This window comes from Parus major, chromosome Z (genome assembly GCF_001522545.3).
Source record: "Parus major isolate Abel chromosome Z, Parus_major1.1, whole genome shotgun sequence".
NCBI lineage: Eukaryota > Metazoa > Chordata > Aves > Passeriformes > Paridae > Parus > Parus major.
Window position 1 is genome coordinate 48851990 of NC_031799.1, and position 27433 is coordinate 48879422.

A 27433-nucleotide genomic window follows, 5' to 3' on the forward strand; every position below is an offset into this window, starting at 1 on the left:
CAGTGTTGCATTTTATACTCTACAGAGCTTTACAAGTTCTTTCCTTGCTTCTTTACTTTTGGACTCTTCTTATCAGCAGAAGGACATTGTTTCATCAACAGGGATTCTCCTCTAGCAGGCTAGGCTATTGTTCTTTGGTTAACCAGTACTCAGTATCCTATAACTCAAAGCAGGCTTTCATTTCTACTTTGATTCTAGCTTTCATATTTTCACAAACTATTGCCAAACAATCACATTCATAAGGTTTCCCTGTTTCACCTTCCCCAACACATGGCTGATTTCAAAACAAAAGGGAACATCCCTCTATTTTCTGATGACCTAAGAAAGACCTTCAGTCTTTCTTAAGACTTTCAGAAATGTATTGGGCCATTTGAGTTTTGTAAGTTGTAAAGAGCCCTGCTTTATGTGAGAAGTAGCGTTTCCAGCAAGTCAAAAGAAACAAAAATATCAAAAGAGTATGGGGAGATTGACACACAGGGAAAACAAAACAACGTGATTGTTCAACTGTGCTGGTGTGATGCACAAACAGATATGGTGCTTTAAAGGATTTGTAAGTCCATGAGCAAGGCCAACAAGGAGAACCTCACCAGCAGCACTTTACTGTAAAAAGAAACCAGAATTGTAGTGGGTGACTCCCTGTTAAGGGGCACTGAGTTGTCCATCTGACAGCCTGATAGACAGTCGTGAGTGGTATCCTGACCTCCAGGAACCAGGATCCGTGGTGTTGCTGACCCTGACCTGTCACAGACCACTACCCCCATCACTTCTTCATATGAATATTAATGACACCACAAGCCAAAATATAGGTGGGATCATGGAAGACTATAAGGCCATGGCAAAGCAGGTGAAAAACATCCCAGGTCATCCCCATGGCCAAGTCATCTCCTCATCTGTCCACCTTTTTAGAGAAATCAGGACAGCCAGAGGCAGACACTGTGCAGATCCACGTCTGGGTTGGTGGCTGCTGCCATTGAGAAGGTTTTGGCTTTTATAACTGTGGGTTGTGTTTTTATTATTTTTAGCCTGTTATGGGGGAAGTGGGTCTCCCTGGATAAAACAAATCATGGGCAGCACACTGGCCAATTTGGTGAGATGGGCTTTAAACTGAAGGACTTGGGAGGTAGGATGCAAATGTGCCATTGCATCCTCCTGCAGAGCAGGTCATAGCAACCAGTGCAGAGATGGATGTTCCTTAGCTGCTCCTGGAGCTGAGGATCAAAGCACAACACACATCATGGGTGCTTATTGCTATCCTTTTACACCCTTCCTGGGGAACATGGTTGGTTGATTGTTATATTTGTTTAGATTGATACATTGTTTTATATATATAAGATATATATGTATTAGTGCCTGCATACAAATGGATGCAGCATGAGGGTGACATGCCAGAGCTGGTGCAATGGACAGCCCAGCTGGAGTGCACCTCCATCAATGCATGTGGATAACAAGCAGAAGGAGCTGGAAACCATTGTGCTGTAGGAAAGCGATGATGTATTTGCCATCATGGAAACTTGGTGGAATCACTCTCATGACTGGAGTGCTGCAATAGATGTCTATAAACTCTTCAGAAGGGATAGGCAAAGCAGAAGAGAAGGTGGGGTAGCTCTGTACATTAGGGAGTGTTTTGATTGTATTGAAAGTTATGATGATGAAGATTACAAGGTTGAGTGCTGTTAAAAACGAGATTCACTTAATAAATTATAAAAAGTTTAATATAAGCAAAAAGACAATTAGGAGACAAAAGAAATAAAGCAAAGGGTTAAAATGGCCGGGTGCCTTGGTGTGCTGCCAAGAGCACACCTGGTATCTCGGGAACACTCTTTTTATCCCCTCCTGCTGTGAGGGTTTGATGCATATTCAAGAAGTATTTACCATGTCCCCACTCTGGTTCCGCCTATTTAGAACATGCTCTGTTTGATTTCTGGTTTTGCTGGTCATGATTATTCTTGCTGATGAGCATTATTTTGAGTTTGGTTTCCTTTCTTCTGCAAATAGACAGTGTTGATAACAGTCTGGGCCCTCATCCTTCCTTTGAGGGCAGCTGGGCTTTGTATCTTCTGCTGATAACAGCTTGGGCTCTATTGTTCTTTTCCTGATAACAGCTTGGGCCCCACTGTCTTTGCCCTCAGGGGTTTCCTTGCTTGTACTTAGGAGATTCCTTTAAGCTTAAAACTTGTTAGCAAGAAAAAAAGTACATACATAGCCAAAAAGTATTTAACATATAATATTCATCTTAATACTTGCGAAAGCCAATATCACAATATAACAGTGCCTATGGATGAAGATCAGGGCAAAGATCAGCAAGGCAGGTGGTGGGAGTCTGTTAAACCACCCAGCCAGGATGAACAGACCGATGAGGCATTCTACAAGCACTGGCAGAAGTCTCACAGTCTCCAGCCCTAATACTTGTGGGCAACTTCTGCTTGCCAAGTGTCTGCTGGAAATGCAACACAACGGAGGGAAAGCAGTCTAGAAAGTTCATGAAGTGTGTCTGTGAATCTAAGGATAACAGCTTCCTTACACAACTGGTAAATGAATCTACTAGAGGAGGTGCCCTGCTAGACTGGTTGACTGTAAACAGAGAAGGACTGGTGGGTTATGTAGTGGTCAGGGCTGTCTTGGGCATAGTGACCATGAATGTTAGTTTTCAATACTGAGTGAATTAAGGAGGAGCACCTGCAGAGCTTTCACCTTGGTCTTCCTTCCAGCAGGTAGAGTTTGGCATGTCTAGGAGATTGATTGACAAGAGTCTCTTGGGACTCAGCCCTGAAGAGCAAAGGAATCCAGGAAGGCTGGATGTGTTTTAGAAAAGAACTGTTAAATATTCAGAAGCAGACTGTCTACACATGTAGAAATACAAGTTCCCAGGAATAAGACTGACCTGGTTAAACAGAGAACTTCAGCTGGAACTTAGGGAAAAAAATCTGTTGTCTCTGGAGGATTAGGTAGTTTCACAGAACTATCAGGTTGCAATGAGACCATGCAGGCAGAAGATTAGGATGGCCAAAGTTCAGCTAGAACTTGATTTGGCCTTCAGTTAAGGACAATGAAAAAACTTTCTCTAAACACCTTGACAGCAAAAGGAGGGCCAAGGAAAGTCTCCGTCATTTGTTAAATACAGAGGATGGTGTATTGACAAAGGATGAGGAAAAGACTGATGTACTTAATGCCTTTTTTATCTCAGTCTTTAATACTAAGATCAGTTGTCCTTAGGATATGCAGCCCCCAGAGCTGGAAGTTAGGGACAGGGAGCTGAGTGAAGCCCACATGATCCAGGAGGAGGTGGTTAGTGACCTGCTTTGCGAGTTAGACACTCACAGGTTTATGGGTTCTGATGGGATCCACCCCATAGGAATGAGTGAACGGTGGAAGAACTTGCCAAGCCCCTCTCAATCATCTATCAGCAGTCCTGGTTAACTGGAGAAGTTCCTGGAACTGGAACCAGAAGCTGACTGGACATTGGGATTGGTCAGTCCCTCTGTGCCTGCAGTGAGAGGACAAAAGGAAATGGCTTTAAACTGAGATAGGGGAGATTCAGATCAGTAATTAGAAAAAAAATATTAACTGCAAGGTTGTCAGGCACTGGAATAGGTTGCCTGGGGTAAGTAGTGGAGTTACCATCCCTGGAAGTGTTCAAGAGGCATCTGGGTCTGGTGCTGATGATGTGGTTTAGTGTTTTAGAGACTACAGTCATAGTTCTGGGTGGAGAGTTGGACTTGATGATCTTGTAGGTCTCTTTCAACTTTGATGATTCTAAGGCAAAGACTGCTGTGGCTGAGACAAAGGACAGAGAACAGGCTTCTTAACAAATCAAATGATCTAAATCTAAGTTAGTCTGTTCCCAAGAGTCACTTATAATTACTCTGTTCTGTGGCTGATTTATTTATAACTTGAGAGTTTCAATGGGAACAAAACAGTAGGCCAAAATCTGACCTCAGAATATAAATCTAGAATCATTTTGCTCTGATTTTTTTCAATTTTGATGGCATTTCTTTGCGTTCATTCTATTGTAATTGAGGTCAGAATCTATTCTCTTTTATCTAATTTTGAACACAAAGAACAGCAGGATGTACATTCAAAACAGGGCTTCAAGCACCTCAATATGAGTATTTGTACCTTGAGGCTGACCAGATTTCAAGCCTCTTCTGTGTGCCAGGGAAAGACAGACAGGTTGACAGGTTTTTCAAGGCTGAGGAGTGTAGGTAGCTCACTACACAGTTATCTGTTGCTTTCAGTGATACTATGAGATGCTTTTTAACTCTTCAAAACTGTGTTAGTTTGTAAATGAGTTTTGCTGGAATAGGAAAGAAATCAGAGAGCCCCTACCAATTCTGCTGTGCCCAAATGATATATTTGTGATAGCAGCAATGTTTCTTTAAATTTTATTATTTATTTAAGAGAAAATGAATCAGATACAACACCACAAAATAGGAAAAATTCTGCAACAGCAAGTGAAGGTACTCAATTTGTCTGAAATCTTGATTCATGTGAGGAGCAGAGGGAAACACTGCAAGTTTGTTAGGAATCATAGGCTGTTCTATACTATTTTTTTAATGTGTTGTTTACATGTTCTCAAATTGACTGTATAATGCATCTAAAAAATTGTCAGATGAAAGTCCTCTCTTGCAGCAGAAACAGTGTTCTGTGGCTTTTGCACTTACTGCCTATAGCTGTGAAGTGGGAACATGGCCTGAAGAGAAGTTAAAGGGTTTGTCAGCTTGGCTTATCCAGACTGTTTTAGTCAGTTAATACAGAAGTAGGAATGTCTTCATTACAGCAACATTCTTCAGTAACAACTATGTGTCAGCCCTTGGAAGATGAAACTAATTATTCTCCATTTTGGAACATACCTGTTCTGGATTAGAAAATACAGGGCTTTCAAGAATTCATCTCTCAGTTTGGCAAACTAGCTTGCAGTGAAAAGTGCCAGTTATTCATCTTCCCCCATTTTTAAGACTTCACATTTTCTTGGGTATATTTTTTAATTTCTGGTATGGGTAAATTTTACAGAAACGTAAAGCAGGTTGCTTCTGTAATTATTCTTGAATTTAGCCATGCTCTGATGGCTGGAATGAGAATGTGATCCCCCTGGTTAATGAGCAATTACTTGGAGTTTCTATTAAGTTTTTGATAGATTATATTTATTTTGCCCTTGGAAATAGCAACAATTGTCATAACCCAAGTGCTTGGCTAACTGTGTGGAGTTGTGACTTAAACAAGACGTCTGTACATACTGTCAGTTCTGTAATTTAACCATGTCTTGAGCATTCAAACCTTCTCCTCCATGACCTTCCATAATAGCTTTAGCACGTAAATGAATGTATTTGATGACAAAAAGTAAACCTTTCTTAAGAAAATAATGTAGCAGTGCTTTGATAAATGCAGCTATTTTTCTGATCCTTGGTTTGTACATCAGGAATAAGAAGGACACCATTGCACCTCTACAAGCTACCTAAAATTATTTCAAAAGGATTTTGAAATATCTGGTGAACACAGTACAGGCCAAAAAAAGCAAGACATTTCCCAACATTATCTGCACTTCAGCAGTGGCAAATGTAGAAGTAGTTCAGGGATACTTCTGCAGACTGATGTGTTTCCAGACTCATATGCTGATGGACACACCAATGTTCATATCCACAGTGGATATATCCTGGTACGTCCTTGGCCAGGGATTCCAAAATAAGATAAGTGTTTATATTGATCAGATGGAGACTGGTTACAGCCACAGTTGATAATTTATGTCATCTGTAATCAAAAATCTGGGTATGGTATGGAAATTCTCTCTGTGTGTCCTCACATCACCCTCAGTGAAACTGGTAAATTTGTCCATTAATTCACCATTCTTATGAGTGCTGAGCAATACTTAACAGGAGACTAAAATCTGAAAACTAGAAAGCTCACAAAAGTGTTTATTTATTATCTCCACCTTCTTTCATAATAAATGTTTATCTTGCTCAGAGCATGAACTGGGCTTTTAGGCAGTATGAAAATGCTTGGCTGTGAGGTTTTTTATTTTTTTAAAAAGAAAAAGCTGCATTTATGTGGTTCAAATCCAACGAAAACATAAATTAGATAACTAAAAAACCAGGAAACTGTGCAACAAAGCAAAGTAGCAGTAAAGTTCCAAGCATGGCACTAAAGTCATTATGGCTGAGAGACAATCATAGAAGGAGATGAAACTAAGATTTTGCGGACAGTTTAGTGGCACATAACTCCATGCAAAAAATCTGTCCTTAATGGAGAGTTCTGAAGAAATTATTCATGCCCCATTATTGATGCCTGACAATTTATTAGTAAATGGTGCTCTGCTTTGGAGTTTCCAGCTGCAAAGTAGTGTAACTTTAAAAGTTGAAAGAGCCATTCCTGTATCTCTTCAAGAGATTTTTTTATTAAAGGAGCAATCAGATTGGTACGTGTAACTGGGAGGAAGTTGAAAGCAAAGGAGTCCTTCTGTCAGTTATTTTTAACTTTTTATTAAATTTGGTGCTGTGAAATGCCATGTTGAGCACCATGAGCAGGAAGAGTGTGTTACTTCTAAGAAGTACTCTGTATGTATCACTTTGGCAAACAGTTATTGCATTATGTAAATCCATTGATGGTAATAGGTCAGCGTGCACTTCAGTGAAAATCACCTTTCTGAATATTACAATACTGGAATTAAATTATACACGGGAAAAGAAGAACCTGTTCCTGTCAATCTTGATTCATTAAAGTTGTTTAAGTATTTGGGTATCTTTGGTGCTAGCTGTCAAATAAATGTATGCATAAAGTCATCTTCTGGATTGGAAAGGAGGCCTAGGAAGTCATAACCTAGTTTGCAGTTACAATCTCAGACTTGGCTGTAAAGCTTTTGTGTTGGGAGGATGACAGGATGGTTATGATAACCTTGCCTTCTCTATTCACAGGTGTTCCCTTTCCAAAAAACTTTCTCCAGATCTGCAAGAAGATACTTTGTCGGCTTTTTCGGGTATTTGTTCATGTCTACATCCATCACTTCGACCGTATCATCCTTATGGGTGCTGAGGCCCATGTCAACACCTGTTACAAGCATTTTTATTATTTTGTGACAGAGCTCAACCTCATAGACCGCAAAGAACTAGAGCCTTTGGTAAGTGTGGGACCTGGGCAAAAGCTATAGGAAATTTTCCTACTCCCTTCACCAAGACTTTCTCATCATTGTTGCAGTGAGTTTCCTTTAGGAGCAAGGTCTGTTGTTCAACAGACAATTGAAAGAGTTGAACTCTGCCTCTCTGCATAGACCCTTCTGCTGCAGTATTTGTGACATCCTCAGTAGGCTCTACAGAAAGAGAAAAGTGCAATGTAAATTGTATGGAAAAATACAAGATGGAAAATCCTGACATTTGAAAATAGAAGTTAATTTGTCTTCTGCTTCTTCCTGTACCATATATTTAGTATATAATTTTATTGTCTCTTTTCACTGGTCAGTAACTCATAGCAGCCACTTGAATGCATATAAAGGGAACAGTTATCTATATAAAGGTGAATTGTGAGGTTTTTTTTAAGTCTTTAAGTAGGTGTTTGTGAAGGTATGGAGTGTGCTAGATCCAGAGGACACTCTGATTCTAAGTTAGATGAAGTGAGACAGAGGTTCAGATAATTAGCAGTGTAACAAAACCAACAGTTCCTTGTAGACTGAAACAGGTTAAAATTAAAATCATTGTTTCCAGAAGCAAGGGGCCAGAAATGGAAATGTTTTTGCTGTTGCTTGCAAATGCAAATAAAATAGTATAAGCAGAGAAGGAAAAGTTAGGGACAGTTCAGAAAGCAGTTCAAATCCACACTGTGGGTGTTTAGCCAACTTTAAAAGGCATGAGGGAGACATTTGTCCATAGGTCAGAGTTTGGAATATAGTGTATCTTACAGCCTATTAAGAAGTGCTAGAATCGCTGGGTTTTGTTTTTTGTTGTGTTTTTTTGTTTGTTTGTCTTGGGTTTTTGTGTGTTTTTGTGGCTTTGTGGTTTTTTTGTTGGTTTTTGGGGGTTTTTTTGTTTGTTTGTTTGTTTGTTTTGTGGGTGTTTCTGTTATGGGGTTTTTTTTTTGAACACAGAATCCCAGGACAGCTGAGATATTGGCTGGCACCTGCGGATATCATGTAGTCCAAATCCCTGTGTCACCTAGAAAGGGTACCCAGGATCATATCATGTTTTAGTTGTTTCACATAAAGGCACATTGCAAGGGTGTGTATAGCACAGCTGACATGAAAAAATTCTGACAGTGTAGCAAAGTGAGGCTTGCCTGTGTTTCTGCAGGAACTGGAGTAGCTGCACATGTGGGTTTTGTACATACTTACACTGACTGGAGGAGAGTCTGTGAAGGAAGAGGAAATGTATCATCTTGTTCTCAGCAGTTTGCAAGGCCCACTGAAAGACACTCCATTTGGCATGTATTGATAAGGTGAAATATATTTATGTTTTTTCCTGCATAGGAGAATTTAATATGCTCTATAAATATGTCCTAAGGGGTAGAAGGCAACCCTGCTAAAGAGAGTTTTTCAGCCAGAGTAGTGATGCTGGGTTAGCCTGTAACTATTAAATACTGAAGTTGAATCAATGGCAATATACAAATCAGAGTATCTCAGAAATAGGAGATCTTAACAGAGGGGACAAAAATGGTTTAATGCTGCAGTTAGTGGGTATCAATATCCCTGCACAAAGCTGACACATGAAGGTTTGGGGCCAGAGTGGTGCAGGAAGTTACTCAAGTCCAGCAGCAGAGCAAGATGGAAAATGTGCTCCAATTTGTGTGTGCTTTCCTTTTGTATTCTTCCCTTCACAAAATTATTCTTGGGATCATTGTATGATTATTAACTTTGCTGGGATTCACCATCTCCCAAATAAATGTTTCACTTGCTTCTCTCTTCCTGTCTTTGACATGGGTGGGTATGAGCAGTGTGGAAATGCAGGAAAAAAACCCATGCATGTGTTTTTCTCTTCAGCTGAGCAAGGGAAATGGAGGGAATGGCCAAACAAAGCAGGCATTACAAATAGACTTGAATTTTAATGTGGTAGTTGAGGTCATTTGGACTAAGGACAGCAGACCTGTGGACTACTGTCAGGTTCACCATGACAGGAAATGAGCCTGCATTATCTCCCTTAATTAGAAAATGGGCCTAGAGATGATTAAATAAACAGACTGCCACATGCTTTAATAAATGGGAAGACAACTGATTTATCAACATAACTTTAAGAAGGGAGAATAATTGGGGAAGTTGGCAGTAGATGAATCATAATATTAGTCTGCAGGACTTATGCTCTATGTTTAAAATAGATTTTATCAGCCTTTTGCAACCCAGTGCAGCTGTTATAAAATCAAATGAAGCAAATAATTCAAACAGGGTTCTCCCTCCCATCTGGGAGTTGCATAACTTGTCCTTTCTGCAGTCAAAGAGGTGGTTATAGTTAAAAATGCTACATGTCATTTTCCCATACCCATCAGTAGTTTAATTTGACAGATTCTTGAGTCTTTCATAGAGTTGCTTTATATGGGGACAAAAGAGGAAACTGATGTGGTCACTGACCCCCTCAGGAGGTCCTGAGGAAAAAAACACATGTCCAATTGGTTAATTTAGGGAAAAAGAAGATGTCTGAAAGCATATGATTTCTTTTTTGCAACCAGCAGAGAATGCAGCACCATGAGAGCTCTCAGAAGACCTTTACATTATGCCTTCATGGGGAGGCTATGGGGAAACATACCTAACTTTAAGATGTGTTATTTGTTTGGTGCCATTTTCCTGTGTGACCAGCATTATTTCAGTAGTTTACCTTAATTCATTTCTGAGTCTCTTCCAATGGTCAAAATGCCACAGACATGGGGGTGCCTGTTACCTCAATCCCACCCTTAGCCCTTGTAGGTGACAGCTTGTAAAACTTCAAACACAGCATCTAAATATATTTTTTTTAGTGAGAATCTTTATGCAGCTGCCTTAGCACATAAATTTGTTGTTCAAACATTAGCAGAGCTACAGCAAGTATTAGCCCCTCTGCTTCCTTCCTGTGAAGCCTTTCCTCTGACAATGTATTCTACAGTATGTAGGACTTAAGAAATATACCCTATAACTTTATAAGCACATCGTAAGTAAAACTTTCATTGTTTATGAAGTTTACTTAATTTATTACCAGTTAACAAAGCTTTCGATTGCTGATCTGTGTATTAAAGAGAAAAAATATAATTAAACCAAACAATTGGCAAAGATGCCTTTTTTCATTGGGTTCTAATTCAGTAAAAAACTTCTCCCTGCCTGCAGGTCTCCACTTGCTGTGCGTTTGCTAGGTTACATTTAGATACTCCTAATCCCTTTGGTGAAGTGAGGGGCAATGCCCCACGAAGACTAGGGGGGGTGTCTTTTTCTTCTTGCTTCTTACTTCTGTTCCTCCACCCCAGTGTGGGTTTTCTGTGGGACATGGTCCCTCCACAGCATCTCTGCTCTGGTGTGCACCCATGACCCACAGCCACTGCAGGTCTGTGTCTGCTCTGGCACACCTTCCTTCCAAGAATATGTCTCCAACAACATCCCAACAGTGCCACCATTTGTCTTCTCTTAACAGCTGCTGTTTTCTTAAATATTTGTGAGCAGAGGCACCGCGTGCTTCTCTAGTGGAAATTTTGGCACACAGTGGGTTTTTTGCAGTGGTGTTAGGGCAGATGGAAGTAGCTGGATGGCACAGGACAGTATGCCACCATATATACGGTGTGTATATATATATGGTGTATATATACACTTTATGCCACCATAACCCACCCTGCTAGCCCCCTGCCACCAAAACCTTTCCAGTAAGGCCCAGTACAAAGCATCCTCTTCTAAGTCATATGTGATCTGTTGGTTAAAGACTTACTTTCTGTTTCCAATTTTGTTTTAGGTTTTTTGCCTGTCTTTGGGTAACAGGTCTCTTCATCATTCTTCTTATGTGAAATATAAAAATATTTATCATTTGACAGAAGTCTTGTGAGCCTGAATTTAACAGTGTTTGCAAAATACTGAGGTGCCACAAATAAGAGTTGTACCAAGAGAAGAGCTTGCTCCTAGTTCTACATCCTACCTTCAACAGCAAACTGGATCTTTGCCACATACAAAAGAAATGGGAAGACCCAAGCTTTCTGTGTTCCTTAACTTAGTGTTTGCTGATATGCTTTGCTGAGTTGTTCTAGGAGTTACTCTGGTGGAAATGGGAGTGAGCAAGCTTTTATGAACCTGGTCTGCTAGGGGCTGATAGGTCCATCTGTCAGACGGGGGGAAAAGCATCTCCATGATAGGCTTGCCAAATGTGGTGAGGAGGCCTTTAATCTAAAAGTGCCAGTGGGAGGGGAACCTCAGTCCATCCTACTCCTACTAGTTTGATAGCAGTGCAATCAGTTCATTTCCCAGCAGATTCCAAAGTAAGTGGAAACTATTGATGGTAGCAAAATTTTCTTCTGAGGTCAGGGTTAATAGATAGCAGAATATAGTAATCTGCTTTGCTTATTCTTCTCAAGTTTTTCTTTTTTTATTAATCACATCCTATGAAACCATTGAGCTTTTTTTCAAAGTAATTTTTATGAACATTTTTTTCATAAGAACAGGAAGTAATAATTACATTTGAATGACAAAAAGTAGAGATGGTTATTCCTTACATGCACTGTTCTGCTTACTTTTGAAATGTTGGTTTCATTTAGATACAGAGACTATCAGCTTTGGTAGCAATTGGCTAGAATTGGGGCTGGAAGTGGTGACCATCAGTGGAGTTGTGTGTATCAAAATGGTGAAGCTGGTAATTGCCTCCATGAGCATGGACTTCATCTGCAAGATAAACAAGGACATTAGGATTTTCTTGACTCATTATTCTCAGTGTAAAAGCTTCCATTGGCTATATAGCATGATTGGTTTCTGAAAACATTTTCATCTTATATTTGAAGCTGCTTAAAAGTTATTATAAAATTGAAGTCAAGATAACAAATCAAGAAGTCTCTGTTTTCACACAGATTTTGCCAAGTCTCTTGTCTGTTTCAGGATGGGCCAACTAACAGTACTGTAGTCATACAGGGCTCAGGTGAACAATTTAGAATTTCTCTTTTATGCTTTTTGTATTTTCAGAGATACAGACCTCATGAATATCAGTCCCCTAGCTCCATAACTCTTGTCTTTCTGTAACTTGTAACTAATAACTCTGCCTCTGTGCATGAAGCCAAAGTAGCTACAGGTATATGTCTTTTCACTAAATAATTAGCAGCTTTGCTGCATCTTTGTCTATACCACAAAAATAAAAATGTTTGCCTATCAGGCAATTGATTGCCAGAAATGTCATAGATGTAGTAGAAGTACTATAAACATAACACTTCTAACACTAGCTTCATTCAGTACTCACAGTGGAAAACTCAGCTGTTGCAGGTTTAGCAAAACATGGCAAAGTACTGGCACTTATGACACAGGGTGCACTCAGACGAAGCACAGCTGAGTGAAACAGGATGATTAGAAGAGACTATTTACGCAGACAAAATTTTCAAGCATATATTTTAAAATAAAAGGATTCCTTTTTTAATTCACTGGAGTTTTTTTTCCAAAATGTTGCTTTGTCTGCTTAGGTTTTGGGTTTTGTAATGTCTATGGTGAAAATTAGAATTTGCACTTTTCCAGTCCCTATTCTTTGTATATCCAGTTAGCAGTGAAGGTATCCATGAATCAGTAGAGTCTGAAATACAAATTATTTTCCAGTCATCAGGGGACAGTTTGAGCTCCAAAGTACAGAAGAACTGATTTCATTATAGTTACTGTGTTCTTGTTGTCACTATTCTTTATAGCTGCCCAGTTTTACTTTCATACTGCTGCCCATCAAAGTACCTTCAGATCTTTTCAAGGTGTCCTGTGTTATAGCACTTAGAAGAAGCAAGGCAACAGCAATATTAACACATTGTTTTAAAGATATCTTTGGCTGCTTATCCTTCCAAACTTCCCAGTGTGTTGTATGTGCTGCCTGGATGGTTTAAGCTTTGGGCAGGGAACATGTAACAGTTTAATCTTGTTCAGACTTGTTCAGTCACTGCTGCCAACTAGAAAACAGTTGTTTTTTTTCTTTTAGAAACACAAAAAACCCGAACAATCTCGTGTTTCCGGCCACAGTCCAGTTATGATGTTAATATCCAACAGGATTTTTTTACCTTGTATAAACAGTGAGAATTTCTCAAGAAATAGATCTGATCACTAACTAAAGATGAAATCACTTATAGGTAAATGCTGTATTTTCCATATCCTGCAGGAAATTAGAAGGAAATTGAGAACTCTAGGACTTAACATTGCTGAAAAATGGAATTCTCAACTCTGATGCTCAAAAAAAGCAGAGCCTTAAGGGTCACTGCTGTGCTGGATTTTCTGAGTATATCATTTCTGCACACATTTTTAGTGACTATTTCTATGGCATCAGCTGCTTTGCTTGCACTGGACTCAAGACAGAAGGACTTTCCTAGTGTGATTTTGGTTAACTGTCAAAAATTGCCTATGATTTAGTTTCTTTAGCACTTAACAGCTCCCTTCAGTAGTCTGTCATCAGGCAATTATGAAGTCAGTATTAAGAAGAAATTTCAGAAAAACTACTTTAGTTAGATAAAAACATGTGTTTTCTTAATTTGAACAGTATATGGTGAGTGACTCTATTAGTTTTATTGAGTGTTGCACTGGACTGTTATTATTCTTTCTAAACTTGCAAGAACCAGAAAACTGAGAAACAGCAAGACCACTTTTTCTAATTGTCAAAGAAAAAAAATCTCAAGTCATATGAACTTAGTTCTGCAAAAGAAAACAGAAAGGAGGAAAGATGTATTTATGTCCCATTTAATTAGGTTAGTGTATAAAATAATTTATGCAATATACCTACTATATGCAACTGTATTGTAGTTCATAGTAGGGAACTAAAATGGCTCCTGATAAGTGTTATACAAAATTTATGCTAAAGATAGTTGAAGTAGTAATAGTTGTAATATTTGCTTATTGATTCTGCATTACTTCAGTGTGAAAAGCAACATATTTCAAGTCCATTTAAGGGTAAGGTACACTAAATTCAAATTTTATTTTATTATTACAGAAGACAAAAGCATGCAGAAGGTGAAGATACCTCCTTAGAATATGACAATTTTAAGCAAGTTTGTCATCAAAATGCACGTTCTTTGTATCTAGCTGGGTCTAACAGCTCACAGGTGTATTTGGCAGGGTAATTTCCTGATCCTGTTCCTGCTTGCAGTCAGTTGACAAAATACTTTTGTCATCAGTGATAAGTGGTTACATTTACAGACAGGAGTATTATCTGTGTCCTGCAAACATCACCAAACAAATTCAGGAGGAACCAAATAAGATTATTGTCAGCCTGTCCTTAGCTTCCAAGTAACTACCCTGAAGCCGGAGAGGTTAATTTAATGCTGTGCATCATGATAATTGAGTCTCATTCAAGTGGAAGTCATCCTGGAACCTAACAAAGGAAGTACCTGAATGATGAATATACCCACTGGACAGCAATTACCATTCTGTTGGGGTGTTTTTCTGTCAGGATACAGAGAGAGAGACAATGGAAGAACTAGAGGAATTTTTTTTACTATTTTGGAGAGAACAATTTCTAAATGAATATTCAGGGCATGGTTTTAACTAAAACTTCCATTAAAAAAAAACCTCAAAAGACAAAAACGGAGTTTTGTAGATTACTTTACTGCTACAATTCTGTTGTCAGCCTTCCTATCCTGATCAATCAACAGTCTGAATACAGACCAGTTCTGCGGAACAGGATCACAGACCTCATGATCCCTATTCTGTTGTAAACAGCTTCCTTTGTCACCAGGATACAAAGAGCTTTGTCCACATGTTAATTACTTGTTAACTATTGAGAGGTTTGTGAAGAAAGCACCAAGAAGAAGTTGTAGATGTCATAGGCATTTGTGCTGTGAAGAACAGATCTTTCTCTTCTTCCTCTGCTTATTCTGCAGCTGTGATTTGAACTATGAAAATACCGTGAACTGGCTGCATTGGTGCATCACTGGGCCTCTCTGTATGCATATAGCATTCCCTGTGGCTCTGCCTTGTTTCTCTGTCCATGAGAGCAGGGAGGAGAAAGGTGTGTCCCAGTGATGCTTGTGTTTGCTCAGTAGAGCCTTCTAGTCATGAACCTCAGATCAGATTGGATTGGACTGTTATGGGTCCATAAACTGAGAGGCCTGTTTGTGTATCGCCTTTCTGCCCAACACTGTGTATTACTTCACAGGATGGTTGAATAGATTATAAGTTCCTTACTTGTGAAAATGTGATTAATGCTGGGCAATGTTTTTTGGTTGTTTGGGGTTTTTTTGGTCGCAGTATTTGGAGATATGAGTGGCTTCCTGTGGAGTCAGTAAGCTTGGCAAGTGGATTTGGCATGGTGCCCACTGCTAGCATGTTCTTCCTCTTCCCCACTTGGTCAGGTCTTCCAGACTGTTGAGTGCCTCCAGATAAGGTGTCCCTGCCTGTCAGCAGGTAGTGCTGTTTCTCTATCCACTTGTCTGATGACACACTTGTCCATACGTTTTAAAACCTCACTGTGTTTAAAACAGTTATCAAAGCGTTAAAACAAGATGTTTCCACATCATCCTTAAGTTTGCTAACTGGCAGCAGGAGGAGCTGATGAGAGAGAATGTCAAGCCATGCTTTGCTTCAGTTTGGAGAACTGGAAGTGAGGATGGGATCCAGGCACTGAAGGAGGATTTGAGTCTTTAAAACAACACTGTTTTTAGTCATTATTGCATTTATTATTTTTTCTGGTATTCTTATAGAATACTATTATTTCTACTGTTTTTTCACTTCATCTTCTTTGTCATCAGCTTTTCCATAGGAGGGGCCTCTGGGTTCTATTATATACTGGTACAAAGGTGATGCTTGTCTGAAAGATTTTTACCTTGTGTTTTGCCAGCTATATATTTTACTCACATAAGCACAGAAAAACAATTTTCTTAGAAGAACATAATTCTTCATGGGAAATTCATTATTGTAAACCATTCGGATACAATCAATATCTTAGCACAGGTAAATTTGTCATGTTAAAAAGAGATTTCCTCAACTACTCCTGGCTATGTTGCATTTTTTCGTTTCTTCTCCTGCTGCATTTAAAGGTGAACTGAGGACTAAAAATTAAAATAGTTAGGTATATATTTATGTGCTGAATGATTCTGAAATTTATTTTGGAGCATTATGGAGGAAAGAGGACTAGACATTCTTCAGATATAAATATTGGTTACCTTTTTAAATATTTCTTTTTTCCCTTCATCTGTGAAATCAAGTCGGTACTCCCTGAAAAATGTTTAGAAATGTGTCCTTCCATGAAATCACAAATATTAACAAAACAGGTTACAGAGTGGATTATTAGGATTAATTCCAGTGAGTAAGTAAATACTTCAAGGATTTGATAAAAAATAGTGAATGCTTCTCTTTATGTTCCTTAGAAGTAAGTTCCATGTTATATTCTCCATAGTTACTGGTTTTGGGCATATTCAACACATAGAATGGGTCCAGACTTCCACTTTGGATTTTGGATTTGAAAAATAGTGTCTGCTTCTGCCTTCATTTTTTTGAGTTAACAGTGCATCCAGAATAGAGATCAGGAACAAGTCTGAATGTAGCAATGCAGAACAATATTCTGAAGTGTCTTGCAAATAATTTTCATGAGGAAGTGCATCTGCTATCAAAAGCTCTGATATGGAGAGTTTCTGTTAATGAACACAGAAGGACTTTGAAATTTTCAGTATGTTTTCAAGTGCTCATGTGTGTCTATCTGTGTCTCTGTGTTTGATTTTCTGATTCCCTTGTCTGTGTAGCTTTTATATTTCATTCAATATCCATAATATATATATATTATGGGACCGGCTATCACATTACCTTAAGGCAAAGCGCATTTCCAGTCTTCCTGCTTCCTCAGAAGACTCAGTTGATGGCCAGTTATCATTTGCTGTGTTTGGGAAATATTCTTATGTACTCTTAATTGATAATTGTTAGTCAAGAACATACTTTTACAGCCTTCCCAATTTAAAATGAACAGTGATGTTTCAGAGAAGCACAAACCCAAGACGCAGGAGACACTGAAGAACATTCAGATTTTTGTTAAAGACAGTGCTCACCTAAGGCCATGCAGCCGCAGAATAACTCAGGATCTGATCTTTGGTGAGGTTTGAGGGGGACTGTTCTGAAGACTTAGGTGGAGGGGGGACTGTGTGCTAAATTCTCTGGTGCCCATCAGAATCAGTGAGATATATGCCAGCAGGCTCTGTGAAGAGTGTGTGGTTAATTTTTAAAGGTAAGTATCTCAGAGGGGTCTTGCAGAGTCTGGCAACTAGGAGCAGCTTGTTTGGCAACAGGCTCAGCAGCAGGCTCTGCAGCACACAGCATGCCTCATGCTTCCACCCAGCTAAGATTGGACACTGTGGGTTTGACCCTTCCTCTGCTCCTCCACCAGCATTCTGAGCGAAGCTAACTTTTTCTTTGCCAGCATCCAAATTATATCAGTCTCTTTGAGAGCACATTTCCTGGTTGTTTTGTGAATTCCTCTAAGAAAATAACAAGTAGAAATGGGTCACTCCCACAAAGCTTGCACCAATTCACTATCATTGGAATCATGGGCTTTTTTAAAAGCACATCTAATTCACTCTCATTGGGTAAAATCAGTAAAAGCTCAAGCACATATATGCAGGAATGCAATGTGACTTTACTTGTGTGTCCTTCATTTACCAGCAACAATATGGATCTATACAGAGAATGTTTCTATGCATCAGAGATGTCAATGCTTTTTAAGGTTAAACATTTTTCTGACTTTACAACTCTGGTGAGATTTCCAAAACTGTAGCCAAGCAGCTGCTGGGACAGAAGGCCTTGCATAGAGAAAGTTACAGAGCCATTTGCAGCAATGGTTTCCTAACATGGTGAGGAAACAGGATCTACGGAGAAGACTGCAGATATAACTGTATAACAAAAAAAAATCAGAAATTAAGGGAGAAAGAGGCTTGGGGAGAATTTATATTACTATAAAAAAATAAATTCTGCCACTAGAGAGAAGTTAGAAATGGCATGATAGATTCATGCTCCATGGCTGTCCTGGCAAACTGGTTTAAAAACCTCTGGTTTACATCTTATGCACAGATCATGTAAGCTCCAACTCTGCCCTTTTCCTGAACACATTTATCCATATCTAGACTCCTACCTCTCATGCTACTGCAGTTTGCCTCACACTGTGTCTGAAGGAGTGTGGCTCAATTTACAATGGCTCTGGTATGCTCCACTGGACTGCTACTCCCTGGACTGCTTTTACAACAGGGCAAGATGATACAGTCTGACTGAAATCACTGTTCAGCAGCAGTTGCAGAAGGAATTTGCAGTGTTTTATCTCACAGATCTGTTAGCTTTGACTGTAGGAAGTACACTAGGAACATGCAGATACTGAGTATGTGTAAAATTAGGGGCCAGCAAAGATAAAAACTGCCTTGAAATACATTAACACCTAATTAATCCTCAGTAGGAAGCTGTCCAACACTGTGCTGAATATTATTTAGTTCTGCATTTGGTATTTGTTGCTCCAATGAAATAAACCTAATCACAGCTTTTTAAGAAAAAAACAAAACAACACCAAAAAACCCTCTACAAAACATTTAAGGAGAAAAGGAGACAGATTTTTCCATGAACAGTCAGTTTTGTTGAATTTAACAAATTGGAGGAGAGGCCACTACTAGTTCAGCTTACTATATATATCACTGTGAAGATCACATATAGCTGTATAAATTCCTGTACTAATTACCATTGTCTTTATAACAAATGACAACATTCCCTTCTGTTACATGCATAGCAACAAAATAACAAGTAACAAAAGATAAGTATACAAGAAAGAAGAACTGGAAAAAAAGGTTTGGAAAGGGAGAAGTCCCACGATTATGTGTAGGATTCTAGGTGGAAAAGTAATCTGTTAAGCACAGAGTAAGATACAGTTACAAAATTGTCATGAAGCTGTTTGCATTAGATCTTATTAACCTTATAAATTCTAACAAATTAATCAAGCAAGCTAAGAGATTTTTCAGAGACTTCTGATAACTTGGTAAACCTCAATTGATTTTCCAAGGTACGTGCTGTGTGGTCTGGTGTATGTGAATGGCTGTTGTTCAGATAATGCCCTCCAGAAAATCTGCTGACAAATATGAGGTTTTATGTTACCAGACAGTTTGTATCAAAGTGCTTGTAAATTGGATCAAATAAAATCCTATGTGGATCCCAAACCCCAGTTCCTAATGAAGTCTGTGAGTGGTCCAAAACCCCACCATAGAGATGAATGCCACAGCTCTGGTCAAGTCATCAAGGTTTATATTCCTATGCCCTTTGTACCTGTGGGCAGGCAGAAATAACTAGGCAGAGAAGGTATATCTACGACTCCTGTTGGCTGCAGGTTCAACGAGAATGGTTTGAATTCTTTTTCTTACATTAAATTAAAAGGTTTCTGGCATTTGCAATTGATTTATTTCTTTGGGCAGGTAGCACCATTTACCTGACATGTCTAGGGATTTATTAGGTTATTAAAGCTGTCAAAAGTGACAAAATGCTATATTTTATTTGCCAGTTATGTTCATTGTCTTCGCAAGTGACAAGCAGGGGCAGAAACATGGTGCCATATAAAACCACATGAATTTGCAGAGTTGCAGAAATATTAACAGTGAAGGGGACTGTGTACACTTTATCACAAATGCCATTTGTTTTTTTATTTCCCCTTCTTGTTTTACAGAAAGAGATGACAACCAGGATGTGTCACTAAAAACTACCTGCTGAAGAAAAGCAAAGTTCTATTTCCTTCCTACTGCAGAGTTCAAGAACATGACAGCCCTTGTGGACTGAACCTGCTTGTAATTCCCTGAAAGCTGGAAAGTTACTGTCACAAATGCTTCTCTCAAGTCAAAGTTGTTAACCCTAAATATGCTGCTAGGAACCTCATCTGAGCAACATGGATTATTGAGAAAAAGAAGAATCATGTCAGTTCAAGCTCCTTTATCAGGAATAAGAACCTCTTCAGCCACAAACAACAGCAGACAGTGCCCCTGCTGCCAAAGCTTTACTGAAATTCAAGTCCCTGGGCTGACCTCCAGACTAGTTGTTTTGAAATTAAATCTGCAATCTTGCTTTCTTTTTCTTTTGTTTCTTGGTATGTGTTTTCTTTCCTAACTGCAACAGACTATTAAGAGGTTCTAGAATCAAAGAAGACTTAGCCTTTAATGCCCCCTATCCTGCTCCAGGCCACCCAAGGCTTGGCCACCATTCCCAAATGCCAGCAAGCCTTGTGTTCCTGGGAAGACAGCCATGTCCTTCAGCTGAACAGGCAGTTTATGCTTCATTGTGACTCATAATTTAATGACAGTAGGAGGGTTTCTGATCTCAACTACATGAACAGGGATCCAGATAAGGCTCTGCAGTGCTGAGGTATTTTCCTTGAATGTATGCTGTGACTGACAGCAAATGATCTCAGTATCTCCATATTACATAAAAAAAACCAGCTACAGTCATCATTTTCCTGAATTACCCTAGGAAGTACACCGATCTGTCATGTAATTTCATAACTTTCTACCCCCTTAGGAAAAGGATCCTTCTCAATCACCCTTAAATATAATCTTTTTAGAGAAAAATAAATTTAATTTGAGTAGCTTGCAGGAAGATACAATAAAGATGGGTAGTAAAAAAGTTAAAGCAGGAGGGACTAATTGAAGGTCTCTGTTGCAGTTCCCAGCAATGTGACTTGCTTTATACACCGGGCTAACACAATACTTTTTTCCAGAACTTAATCCAAGTTAACACATGTATGGACAGCCTGGAAGGATCCTGTACAGCAAATCAAGTCTTTTAAGCCAAATACACCCTGAGGAGACTTTCTTCTGGAAAAAAAAAAAAAATAAAAAATTAGAGTGATACTTAACAGAGGTATCACAAGAGAAATACTCCTGAGTAAATGGAAATCAAGTGCAACACATCTCTGTATTCTGTGCCTTGTAATGAATTTTGCACACTTGTGTTATTGTGAAAAGTTTTCTTTTCCTGAGTAAGTGCTGAACCCTGTTGCTGCCTTCTCCTCTAATAAGTTTAGATATGTTTACATCTTCTGAGACAGAAACAGAAGAAAATTTCATGGAGTATCCAGTGATTTGAACATTCGAAATAGAGGGGTAGTAGGCACTAAAGAATAATAGCAAATATTTTTAGGTCAATGTTGTAGCACATTCTGATTTACTTGCCTGCTTGCTTAAATCAGGGCTTGTAAAATGTCAGTGATCACATTCTTGCTTGGAAAAAGTGCTTTTTTCTATGAACATTTGGTGTATCTACAATGGGAAATTTTCTGTATCTCTGGAACTACGTAAGCAGCATTATCCTTTGCTTTCAAGGGGATGCATCTAAGTGTTCCTACCTCCTTTGGTAGTCTTTGCAATCAGATTAATTCCTTGGGGATTGGAATGCACACACAGATTTCTGTTCTGCTGGCACTTCTGCAGGATATAACTAGCTTCTGGAATTCAGTGCCACAGCTACTCCTGATCTTGCCTCATTTTAAAGATAAAAACCATAACTTCTTTGGTTTGGTTCATGTAGCTGGCAGCTGCCTGGAATTATAATTTCAATTGCATATAAAGGGTTTCTTGAACTCTTCAAAAGTGCCTGGGCTGTGGCACTTCTTGAGATGGAGCTCTAGCTGATGCATTGCACTTGAATTCCATGGCTACCATGGACAGTTGCCATGTGGTATTCTCAGTCTGGGCAGCACTGTATTTGAAAGATTAACATAAAGATGCAAAGGTGTGGAATTTAGTGCATGAAGATCAAAGTCACGACACAAATTGAAAAACTTGGATTTTTGTATGCATAATTTAGTCTTCATTTTATTACACTACTTACCATATGCTGTTTTGAGACTATTCACTGCATCTTCAGTCTGAAGATTAGGCAGAATTTTTTCTCAGTAATCTTTTTGTGAATGTATAAATTTTGTGCATGCAAAACTTATCAGTTGGAGTGTTTTCATTTTCCTTTAAACTGTGTTTTTCCCACAAACCCTTACGTTTCATTTTCTGGTATGGCACACCATATGAGGCAAAAGAATGAAGTGCAGAGCTGAACCCTAGAGGATTTGTGTTTGACCTGGCCAAAATCACTGCAATGGTAAAAGCCTGTTATTACATAGGAGATTAACCAGCTGCAAAGGAGAGAAAAGTGTACTTGTTTTAGTTGCTTATTCTGCTAGGAAGTACATGGAGTTTCCTTCCTCCACATGACAAAGTGTGGCCTTCTCCTGAGTATATCCCAACACGTACTCTTCCTTCTGCAGCACAGCTATTCAGCCACCACCTGGCCATCTCATGTCCTGGGCCATTCCTCCTGTTCCACTCCATGGTAGCTGATAAGCAAATACGAATGTTTGGAATGTGGCATCACTTCATAAAAGTACCATTTTGCTCCTTCCCATATAGAGAAAAAGGCAGCTTCCTCTTAAATCTTGTGATCAAGGATTCCAGCTTCATCCATAACTTGCTCAGGGCCACTAAAAGAATCATGTTTTGCTTGTTAATGCTTTTTCTACCTGATCATATTATTATGTATGTTCCAATAATGCCAGTATTCCATATTGTTCCGGGATTGGGAAAGGTGAGGAGAGGGAGAGAGGAGGTTATTGTTTGGATTTTTTGTTTTGTTGTGGTTTTTTAATCACTTTTCTAGTTCCTCAGCAAGGTTTTGTTTTTCTTACCTATTTTTTTTTTTCCTGATGCTTACCTTTAAGGATGCTGTTGTGTTAAGCTTCACTTTATAGAGTGCATTTATAGAGGAATCATTTGGTAGTGAACTTCTGTTTTGTGTGAACATGGAATTAGTGACAACTGTAATATGAAATAAATCTGAACATAATCTCCCTTAGGTTTTATGAAAATGGAGTCCCAGGGTCTTTTGAAGGGTGGGGGTTTTTTTTATTAATCCACAACAGCAAAACTGATGATTTCTATCAGATTTGAGAGAAGCTGGGGACTTACGAAACCTTCTAGTTTTCTCCAAGACCTCAGGCTCTAAGCAGCAAAACTTACATCGGGCAAGTTATTTGATTCACCTGATGAATGGATTCATTAAGAGCAAGGGAGGGGAAGAGGAGGAAAACAGATAATGTGAAATTCCACAGGTACCTACAGACAACAACTCAAGATGTGCAGAAACTTAATGGGTGAACATTGATCTCAGTGATCACAAATTCCTTGTCTGTGGAGAGGATACAGAGAATGATACTCTTTGTAGTTGGGAAGCCACTTTCATGAAGTCTCTATTAACAGCAGACTAAAAGGATCTTTTAGCACCTTTGGGTTAAATAAATTACATATTTTGGAGCCCTCTCACAAAAAGCTATTCTTTCCTGTCACTTTTTACCTTCTCTGTGTGTTCTCATTTTCTGGGTGGGAGCTCTCAGAGCCAGCCTTCAACCTTCCAGTGTTCATTTTGCTTCCCCAAGGACAGTTCTGTTACAAAAAGTAGCTTTCTCACCTCTCTCTGTGCCTCCAGAAGGGCCACCTCTCACCTATGCCCTCTTAAGAGAGACCATCAAGGGCTGTCTGTACTTCTCTTCAGAAGAACAAAAGCAAGAGAGCAGGAGGTACCTGCAAGAGCAGCAAAACAGGAGTCACTGCTTGTAAAACAGGAATATGATTGCTATAGTAAAGCATGCTCTATGGGCTTTAGAAAGGGGATAACACTGGGGCACCCAGTATAGACGTGGTCAGTATTCAGACATTTTTCCTATATATTGGAAGAAATTTTTAATAACTATGGAGACTATTCCAGTGGCAAAGAAAGCCAAAACAGCACTAAGAACTTGGTGATGGTGTACATTTAAATAAAAAATTATCAAAGTTGATTTTTTTAATGTATTTTATGCTAAATAGTTAGTGATTTCCAAGGTTTAGCTAAATATGTTAGAGTTCTTAAAGTAGTTTCTGTTCCGTGTTTTAATAAGTTTTCCCATTTTAAAGACAGATGTAATTAATATAATTAAAAGTTGTAATAATTTTTTCCTGGGAAAAAAATTAATTACTTTTCTGGTCTAATACATGCTTGTCTGTGTATGTGCATGTGCACGTATATATACATATATATGTGTGTGGGTGTGGGTGTTTGGGGATATGGATGTGGAAGCATCAGCATATGCACGTGTACTAGTCTTTCCTATAAGATACATTTTTTTTAAATTTTGGTAATATTTAAGGGGAATGCATCTTTCTAAGAAACAAGTGGTTAATTCCTTTTCGTCCTCCATGCATCAGCTTTGTTGGGTGTGTTAATTTTTTTTTTTGATGATGTCACATTTGTCTCAGACTTTTTTAGTTCTATTTGCTATTAAGAGATTTTTTTCAACTGAATGGGAAGAGAGACCGACATTAACTGTTGTAGTCATTAAAAGAAAAAGAAAGTTTACATTACAAACCAATCATAATGGATGAAGCAATGGAATACAAATATAAATAAAATAAACATAGCAATGGAAAAGTGTTGTGAAGTTATTTGTTATCTAACTCTTCAGCAAGAAAAATGCATATGGTTTTCATACCAGAGAGCAGAATTCCCTGTCAGAGTCCCTGGACTCAGAGGTTAGATCCATCACTGCCAATGCACCAGCTTCACAGTCCTCCTGTCAGCAGTGTGACATCAAGAAAAGCTGACCAAATCTCATGCCAATGCAGTGGCCAGCCTCTCACCAACACTGTAGGATCAGATAAAGCCTGTCAGTAGCTGTTCCCTAGCTAAGCTGGCCTGCTCATTTTTGCCTGTCAAGGCAAAGTTCCCTGTCAAGTTACCCAAGGGCTTGGGTAACCCACCGGCTTCCTGTCCTTCAGCTGATTCCTGATCAGACACTTCAAGGAGTGTCCAAAAGTGACTTGTAAGCAACACCAAGCCAGTTAGAGGCAAAGTCTTGTCTCCTGAAATCAAAACTAAAGAGCCCCAGTTTGAATTCGGCTTCCACAGAGGGAAAAGGACTAATAGGGCAATAGAAACTATCTCCAGCATATGGACTTCGGAGCTCAATGCGTTGTTCTCTTTGCCCTCATTCCTGAAGCACAGATAAGCACATATATGTGCATAATTAAGTGTAAAATTACTGCACCTAATACGAGTCAGGTACAGAGCTGGAGAGGAGCAAAAGCATTGGGGCTAAGAATGGCACTGTGGAGAAAACAGCTAGCAGGAGAGCCGATGGTGGACTTTGGATGTCTCTCTGTGGCATGGGGAGGATCTGAAGTTTAGAGCTGCTGGGACTAATGGAGTAACTGCAAAGCAGCTGCTGAGGGAAGCTGAGGAACTTGGCAAACTGAAATAAGCCCAATGGCAAAGGTAGCAGGAAGTTTTGCAGGGTGGCATGTGCATCTCTGTACACCAGAGGGCTGTGCCAACAATCAGAGGACACTCAAAAGTTTATAGAAAAATTCCAAGAGAAAGCTCATGAAGCTGAATAAAGGGAAATGGAAATTCCTGCAATTGAGAGGACCAGACTCAGCCTCTATGTGCAGGAGCCACCCAGCTGGAAAGCAGTTTGGCTGGGAAGGACCCAGGGCCCCAGTGGACACCAAGCTCACACGACCCAACAATCTGCCCTCACAACTAATATGTCAAATAGCCTTCTGGACTGCATTTAGAGAAATGTTACCTGCAGTGCAAGGGCTGATCTTTCTTCTGTGATCAGCCCTAGTGAGACACGTCGGGAGTGTTAACTCCGCTCCTGGGTGCATCAATACAAGAGACGGTACAGACGGGAAGAATGCAGAAAAGAGCCACAAGTATGATGAATGGACCAGGGCATATTTCAGACAGGCAAAGCTGAAAGAGATGGGACTGTTTTTCCTGCAGAAAGCCAATGGGGGATGTTATCTCTATGTATAAACATTTAATGAGGTGAGTGAAGAAAACAGACTTTTCTTAGTGCTATCCAATGACAAAAGCAATTAGACACAAACTACAGGAAACTCCTATTAAACACATGAAAAATCAGTTCAAAGTGACTGTTCTGATGTGGCATTGGACTAGGAACTGTCAGCAGTGCCTCCAGTCCAGTGGTGTGGTGGGCCTGTGACCACAGCAGCTTATCTAGGCTGTCCAGCAGTGATGAGGCTCTGCAGTCTGCTGTTGACACCCCCCTTGTCGAGGCCAAAAGAGACCTGTTCTGTCAGGGGAAATCACTGTAGGAAACCCTTTCCTATAGAATATTGTTGCATGCCTCCTTCATTTTCCCTATCCATACAGCAGTGAAAGCTGAGCAGCAAGAGGAAGGCACCCCCCTGCATCAGCCGAGAAGCAAAGGAGTGGGGCAGAAGTGATACTGGCTATTACAACCCACATGCTTTGCTACACTGCACAAGCTGGCTCAGCTGTTTACTTACCTTACCACCAAAACAGGGATGACTTTTTCCCACTGCTGCTCAATTTGGCAAAGCAAAATTCAGCCTCCCTTCTCTATTCCAAATTGTTCTTCACAGTCCTTGGAAAGAGCATAAAAGTGGGGCAAAGCCAGAAGGTGATGGGGTGAAAAACAAGCAGAACTTCCTGATTAAAAAAAAAATAAATTAGATGGCACAGAACAGATGGCACTCTTGGTTTGAAACTTTAGACTGTGCTTAATATGTCATGGCAATTAGAGTAGTTCAAGTAAATTGACAGGTCATCTAAAGTTGTCACCCACCTGGTGCATGCATTTTGGGAAGTGGAGCCATTCTGGAAGAGTAAAAGTCATACATTACTCACACCGCTACAAGCCATATTGTAGATAATTACTAAGCATTCAGTAATAAATTTGGCACAAAGGGTAGCAGTATTTAGGAGGGGAGGTGCATAAACATTAGGGTTCTCTTGGTGTAATCCCATTCTATCCATCAAAAAGTGAAAAAAAAAACCAAAAAAAACAACATAAAACCAAAACCAGACCAGTTATGAAATTTCACATTTATAATGTACAAACTGCATCACAGAGTACTCCTAGAGCACCACAAAATCTTGTCAGGCTAGCCAGCAAATCAGGACAGAAATACTTTTTTTTGTTTAGTGTTAAGAACATTTCATGTTACTTTCTGACTTGCAATGGGCAACAGCCACCAACTCATGCACTAGAAAGGTCTCATAGCATAGCAAAAGACTGGCTTCTAAAAAGTGACATCATTTTTCCTTCCAAATGAAGGAAGGAGCTTGCTGAACACACCTAACTTTATGTGGATGGAGCATCAAAACATCAAAATGGCTGGGAACACACTGAGCAAAGCTGCATCCTTTATAGCTGATAGTCTCTGGCTTAGGGACACTGTAATTTTATATAAATTGTCAATTTGTTTTCTACACACTGGCATCAAATTTTGTTAGTAGAAAGAGAATCAGTGGATGCAGTGATAGTAACAGAATTCTGGC

General features: G+C 39.4%; 1 protein-coding gene across 9 annotated transcripts in view; it reads left to right on the plus strand.

Moving 5' to 3' along the window:
• MOB3B (MOB kinase activator 3B) overlaps window positions 1–24532 on the plus strand; it is a 90447-nt gene extending 65915 nt beyond the window's left edge. For 8 of the 9 annotated variants that reach the window (XM_015614965.2, XM_015614969.3, XM_015614963.3 and 5 more), the window contains 2 exons: window positions 6906–7108; window positions 19755–24532. In XM_015614965.2, the coding sequence (XP_015470451.1) occupies window positions 6906–7108; window positions 19755–19784 (233 nt within the window). In that variant the 3' untranslated portion in view covers window positions 19785–24532. Of the gene's footprint in view, window positions 1–6905; window positions 7109–8270; window positions 8416–19754 lie in introns of all 9 variants that reach the window. The other variant, XR_001518876.1, reaches the window with a different exon arrangement.
• Window positions 24533–27433: the final 2901 nt, after the last annotated feature.